The 7,572-nt window shown below is 40.1% G+C and overlaps 1 protein-coding gene across 1 annotated transcript in view; it reads right to left on the reverse strand.

The window, feature by feature from the left end:
* The window catches only part of stab1 (stabilin 1), a gene marked incomplete at its 5' end in the record, with an annotated part of 59,741 nt that extends 58,219 nt beyond the window's left edge, over positions 1 to 1,522 (reverse strand). The window contains one exon of the mRNA XM_079218251.1: positions 1,472 to 1,522. Within this exon, the coding sequence (XP_079074377.1) occupies positions 1,472 to 1,522 (51 nt within the window). The remainder of the gene's footprint in view (positions 1 to 1,471) is intronic.
* Between the last annotated feature and the right edge of the window lie 6,050 nt (positions 1,523 to 7,572).

Below are 7,572 nucleotides of genomic sequence, written 5' to 3' on the forward strand. Positions count from 1 at the left end.
TTGATTAATTTAAATTCACTCAAGATGGCGAACAACTAATCGTACTGAAAACATCTTGGACGACAACCTGCTGCAGCCCCAGTTTCCCTGATCCCTTTCTCTGATCTATGTGGTCATGTGGTTGAATCAGATCAGATACAACTTTATCCATCCAGAGGGAAATTGCTGTGCAGCTGTTGCGCAATTCAAAATGTGAAGAGGGCCAATATGAAGACAGCTGAAGACAGATGTAATTTCGGTAAAAGTTGAATTTAGACAGCGATCCCTCTGTGACACCTGACTGGACAAACACACTGGGTTGTCACTGGTTTCCAGTTTGACAAACATAACTGCTATTCTGGAGATGACAAGTTTCTCTTTTTTCCCTGAATAAAGAAGAAGCAGAGCTTGCAGCTGCTGGATCAGTTTTAGTGGTTGTCAACAAGGTGCAAGTGTCTCTATTTGTGGAATTGAGTTCAGCTGCGTTGTTAAAGGAGCGCTCCATTCTGTGGCTCTCTGGAGCATCTGTCAAGTCTGAGAAACGAAATCACCCTGATGATGTCACAGTGACGTCATGGTGGGTTCTCTCAGCTCGGCTTCTATACTACAAATGAACAGAAAGCCAGGGTTCAGTTTGATGCAGAGAACTCGTGACACTTTTTTTTTACAGCATTCATGGTCCCCTGCCTTCTTCTCTGGTGCCATCAGCATGTCGACGTTTTCACTTATTCATCACTGACGACTTTTTGATGGACTGGCATCATGTTTTTGAGTGAAATGTTTTGACAGCTATCGGATACATTGCCATACAATTTGGTTCAGACACTCACAAATTCTTTGTTGACCATATAACTTTTTAATGAGCGCCACACCACAAAAGCATTTCAGCTTCCTTCAAAATGTGGTTCATGTTCAAATAAACTAATTACATCCCCTCAACTGTACTGGTGCTAATAAACAGAAAGTAAATATTTTTCTCGCTGAACATCAGCATGTTGTAACCCTGTGAGCATGTTAGCGTGCCGATATACTGGAAGCATCCGGATCAAAATGCTCTGTGCTTCAATGCAACCTCACAGAGAAGCTGGCATGACTATAGACTTTTTGTCTTTTTGAAACGTGACTAAAAGTCAGCATATCTCAACCTCTGCTGCTTTGATTCTTGTAATCGTCTCTTGCAAGTCCCCTAACTTTCCGACGGTACAATAATGAATCGCTAGTCAAGTAAGGTTGTATTATGTTTGGGCTTTTGTCAAGATTGTACTGTTATTGTACTTCAATTTATGCAAAACGGTTTGCCTGAGTCCACTCCATTCACAACTTTTGATTCATTCGGTGACCAAAAAGGACATTAGTTTTTGCACAAACACGAGCAAAACTATTCTGAAAAACGATTAGTGTATTTGCATTCATCAGAGAGTAAAGCAGCCCACTTGCCAGATAGCGATCTAAGCAGGTGATGTATTATCTCAGTGTCACAGAGGTGTGTTACCTGTTCTTGCAGTGAAGTTTGCAGGCAGAGCAGCAGCAGCAGCAGCAGCATGGCTGCAAAGTGTCACATCCAGGGGGGGAAAACAAATCCACCAACCCAGCGCCCTCCTCACTCAGTAAAAATATATATAAAAATCAGTGGAAAAAGTAGAGAATGTTTTCAGGCAGCGCCGGTTCTGTCAATCAGTTTTCTCCTCTTGTATCTAGTTTGACCCTCGAACACAACCGGCTCTGCTATCGACAGGAAAAACACACACATAACGACATCCTCTGTGCAGGAAAAACAAAACTATTAGAAAACAATAGACCTCTATTGCAACAATAATACGTGGACAAAACAAAAAAAAATGAAGTAACCTGCTGTTAATCGATGCAAAAACTGAGAAGTACTTGAAATATATAAAAACAGAGACGACAGGGTGGATCCAGGCAGTGTTGGGGTTATCTCATTTTAAGTCTGACGGACACAATAACTGTTATTTAGTAACTAACAAACGAATCATAACGAATTAACGCTCCGCTGAGCTCTGTCCGGCGAGGCCGAGAGGCTGGAAGGACTGCTGGCGTCACGTCTTTTCCTCTCTAATCTAGGAAGAGAACAGAAAAACTAAAAAAAACACAACAACAGAAAGTGGCAAAGTAGGAACCTCCCCGCAGAGGTCATCTCCTCCTTCTCCTCCTCCTCCTCCTCCTCCTCTTCCTCCTCCTCCTCCTGTAGTAGTGACTGCAGCATTAGTACGTGTAGTAGCAGTTACAGTAGCACGAGTCACAATGGTAGTAGTAACAGCAGTATTCTGTAGTATACTTGTAGTAATACACACCACACCCTTCTCTCACTGTCCAACCTGTATGATACTACAGATCGCCAGAAGAAGTACTCAGATCCTTCACTGAAGTAAAAGTAGAAATACTAGTCTAAAATACTCCATTCTTGTGTCAAAGTATATCAGCAAAATGTACTTAAAGTATCAAATGTAAAAGTACTCATTATGTAGAATCGGCCATTTCACAGTGTTATATTATTGCATAATATTATTCCATTTTTATTGCCAACGAATACATCATTTCAATGTTGTAATACTTTGTATACTACTGGGTAGATTAGAAGTACACAAGATTACAAGGAACTGCATCATATCCTAACATATAATGTATCATCTAAAAGTTTCTTGTGAAAAGTAACTTAGTAACATAATCTAAGTGTAAACACTTTGAGACATTGGAAGAGAGATAAAGAGAGAGGGAGAGAGAGAGAGAGAGAAAGAGAGAGAGAGAGAGAATGTGTGTGAGAAATCCTCTCTCTTCCTGACAGGAAGTTTTGGGCGGATTTCCCCGCCTGGTCGTCCCAGCGGAGCGCTGTGATTTTTGGACGGATTTCCTCGTCAGCTGACACAACTCCACGTCTGCTCCACAGAATGAAAAGGAGCAAATGCGTGAAGAGCTGAGTCTCTTTTCCTGTCTGAAATGTCGCTTGACTTTCAAGAACCGATGACAGACGCAGCAAGGTGAGTCTGGCCAGAGCGAAGGTCAAAAGGTCAAACTGCACGCACACAGAACAATAGCAGGAAGCAGGCAGACAATACACGGGTGCAGGACTCTGAGGTTTACTGCCTCGTTCACTTGCAAGGAGATTTTAATCAGCAGCGTTTGCTGTTTACTCGCCCCTGACAGCCGGTTTGAACCAACTTTATAGACATTAGTGAAAGCTCACAACAAATACACTGACTGTGTTTCTTATCTGAACTCACCAAGAAGAGCTTCTGTTATTTTCAGCCAATTTTGCCCAATTTAGTGCCACCAAAGAGGCAATGTGCTTCTACTCCTGACAATCATGCTGCCTGAAAAATAATGCTATTTAAATAAGTTTCAAATAAATTATAGTTGGACTAACATGGTCCACCTGCACATTTTTTTGTTATGGCCTTGAGAAAAGAAAAGGCATGAAATGTCATTTAAATATACATTTGATATGACGTATCCAAATGAGACCATCTTTATTAAGACAGTATTTTTGTAAGTGTCAACAATTTGAAGAGAAATTTGAGGAGAATTCAGTTTTATAGAATTACAACTGTTTTTTCCAAACATACATGGTAATGGTGTTACAGGTGAGGAGGAAACGTGCACAGAAATGACCCTCGTGCATGTTCACCTACACACAGTCTGCCATCTTTGCTATCTTAGCTTAGCATGTTAGCATGCTAACATTCCCTATTAGCAGTAAACACAAATGTCATCAGTTTTTATGGTGTGCATTTTATTTTTAGGGGGCTATCGATGTCATGCCGCTGAAAAAAATTATGCAAAATCAAAAACCCTGATTATGTTCTGTCAATGAGATAATGCTGCTGACGGGCTGATATTAAGCATTACCCTTGATATATTTTGTTTTGACTCCTGGGAAGTGGTCTCACTTCTGTGATGCCTTGAGACTGACTGATTAAATACAAGACAAGGGAATTAAGACACTGTGTGAAGGACACCGAGATACACACACACACACACACACACACACACACTCAGCTGACTCATGTAAAAAGTGAGAAAAACATGAATCAAGGAGCAAAGCGAGCGAGAGCGAGGGGCCAGAGGTCGTGGGTGTCTCTCGGCCCTTGTCCCGCTGACCGTCTAAACCTCCGATCAGCACTCTGAACCGGAACGCAGTCGAACAAACAAGAAAGAAACACGAAAGATAAGAGGAAGCGAGAAAGGGTTTACTATCAGTGTCACATCCCTCTGGTGTATCTCTGCTCCGACTGTTAATCAAAGGAATTTCACGAGATACGACAGAATACCCAGAACGCCTCACAGTACCATGAATACAGAGACTTTCTCTGCTTTCTACTTCACGGTTCTCAAACCAGGGAGAAAAAAATGTGCTTTAACTGAATTAACTAACAGTTTAATCTACAAGTAATATAAAAAAAAAAGTGCCTCACGCTCAACACTATAAATATGTTTTCTCCTCATTAACTCTCCTTCAAACCACATGCAAAACCTTCATTAATTTTTATTGTATAGTGTTGGCAGCTACATATATTGTATTCAATGCAATGCACTTACATTAATGTACTTCGGCAGCAGGACAAAACTAAACTACTGTGACATGACAAATAAAGAGGATTTATCCCAAATTCCACTTCGCAGGTAAAGATTTTGTCTAAACTAGTTTCTACCGGGAACTTAAAAGGTTTTCATTGACTGAAGTGAACACTTGACTAACATGAACTAAAGTTAAAGCTGTCAAACCTAACTGTTTACTTACCAAACCATATTTCCAGGTTGGACACAATCGTTCTGAACCCTGAATACATCTAGTTGCTGCACACCACCAGCTCATCCTTTGAATTAATGATCTTAATAACAGAAACTGTGTCAGAATATGCATCAGAATGTATAAAGCACACACAAGCTTATTGTTTTCATTCTAGTTAGTGCGGCACTTCATGAGAAAATAGTAAAAATGTCAAACTTTTCAATTCCGCAACATCAAAAACCGTTTCATGGCGAGCGGCTGAAAGAAAATATGTTGATGAATTTGATGGTGAGTTTAATTTATCAACACATTTTCTTTAAATTTGTTGTAAAATCCTGTCGTTTGTCATGAAACGATTCTATTTTGATGTTGCAGACTTTTTCTCACATTGAAAAGTTGGACATTTTTACTATTTTCTCATGAAGTATGAATGAAAACAACGAGCTCATGTGTGCTTTATACATTTTGATGCATATTCTGAGCGACTGATGGGACAAAAGGCCGATGTGAGAAGCACAAGATGTGCAGTGTCATTGTCATCAGCCTCTTTGTTCCAAACAGAAATCCTGTTTGGCTCCAATCTCTCTCTGCATGTGATGAAGTGCCCGACAACTGAATTAGCTTCTTCGTCACGGTTTCTTCTGGCAGCCGGGCCTGGAACAGAGATCCTTTCCTATTGGTCAGCTGACCTGCTGGCCCAGAGGATGCCAATCAGAGGTCAGCTGGCCGGTTTTGCTGATCACACTTCCTCGTACAGTATCTCTGCCCGCGGTCTGTTTCAGTGTCCCTCAAAAGGAAATCGGCCGAATTTAATGATGAGCGGCACCGACAGACAGGAAATAGAGGAAGTTGAAAGGTTGCGTTTCGTGCTGCTGAACCGCAGAGTCATCGAAATCTCCTCGAGTGTTGAGGGTGCTGAAGTGCTGACGGGAACTGTGTCTTTTTTTTGGTTTTAATGTTGGTGTTTTTTGGGAAACAAATGTTTCTGGACAGACAATAGGTCAAAAGTGCTCCCCAACATTCCCCAATTTCTAAATAAATAACTTGAAACGTCCCTATAATTAAGACCAAATTGCATAGGTCTTTCCAGGAAAGTTTTTATTTTGATTAGAAAATATTAGGGAATTACAAACGCCAAAAAAGTGTTTCACATCTAAATGCCGTTTCAAAGACCTCTCTGCCCTGCCAGGGACATTCTCTGGTGGAGAATTGTGAATCTTCAATTCAATTAGTCTAAATGTAGATTAACAAAAAAGGATAAAGTCTTAAAGTACTGGCATCAAGCTAAAAGGTTTTAACTGAATGTAAAAGTTGGTAAAAACCCTCCAGTTCAGAGAATGAATGAATATATATATATATATATATATATATATATATATATATATATATATATATATATATATATTACCCTTTTTAAATTGCTAAGCCTTCTACCGTGACTATTTTCCTAATGCCTTTTATGTATCAAGAACTTTGCATTGCCTTGCATTGTTTTAACGATCAACTGAACGCCTGCTAACTTATCCATGAGTTATAACTTATCAGAAGCCAAATCGGTACCCAGAGGTTCATGAGACCGTTGAAAAGTTGCCACGACTGCAATAATCTCCTTTTTTTAATGCCGACAATCACAAAGTAAACAGTAGAAGGCTCAACAAAGCAGGTCCCTGTAATAATAACAATGAAGATCCCTGAAGGACAGGGATCTTTAAACTTAATCTGCATCGGCATGGGGGATAAACTCACACGGTTGGCACACATTCTGCTGTAAGACACTAAGATTTCCCGATTTTAAAATGCATCATTAAATAGCTTCATTTTTTTATTTTTGCATGGCATCGGTTTTGGTCGGCGTTCCCGAAGACACACGGAGCGACTGGTGCTCAGTCTGCTCAACGGTCAGACCGGCCTTCTGGTTTAATTGCTGCGTCAGCTCGCCAGCGGGCAGACGGCGGTTCAAACCCCGCGGCTTCCAGAAGAATCAAACTGCTGTCGCAACACCAAACGGGATCGTCGCATGTGGAGTTTTCATTTTCACTTTAATTCAGTGGCATTCCCCAAAAACAAAAACATGAAACGTAGACAACAGTGGCGAGGGGGAGGGGTCCAACACTGTCTGGCTTCCCATTTGTCAATAATAATAATAATAATAATAATAATAATAAACGAAAAACACAACATACAATGAAATAAAACACACAAAAAAGTATAAAAAATAAACACTCAATGATAACGATAAACGTGAAAGTTCTTTTTGGAAATTCCATCAGAACTTTTAGTACAAAATCTGCTTCAGGATGAAAAACATCCATCTGTCCCAAAACATACTTGTATTAATATAATATTAATAAAAAGCTTCAATATACAGTTCAATAATACTGCTTCATTAATTACAATGTTCAAGGAATAAAATGTTCAGAGAGCAGATTGTGCCGAGCAGCGGGGTGTGTGTGTGTGTGTTCTACTTAAAACAACAGTCGAACATTTTTGGATATCCTCTTGTCACCGCAACCAAAATCCACCTGCGCAAACAAAAAAACGATTTTTGGTTTTAAAGCGCAACTTAACATAAATAACATGTAAATCAAACAGCTTTGGAGTTGTAGGAGAGTGGATTCTTTTCTTTTGATGACGCTATGCTAGCAGTTTCCCCTTGCTTCCAGTCTTTGTGCTAAGCTACGCAAACACATCCTGGACTTATATCTGTGTTGGACACACGTATGACAGCGAACAAGAGGATTTACCAGAAATGATAAACTGTTCTTTAAAGGTAGTTTTGAATAAAAACTAGTATAACTCCTGTGGACTGCCTGCAGCGCCCCCTGCTGTGCAACACCTACCTGTCT

The sequence above is a fragment of the Taurulus bubalis genome, assembly GCF_910589615.1.
Source record: "Taurulus bubalis genome assembly, chromosome: 5".
Taxonomy (NCBI): domain Eukaryota; kingdom Metazoa; phylum Chordata; class Actinopteri; order Perciformes; family Cottidae; genus Taurulus; species Taurulus bubalis.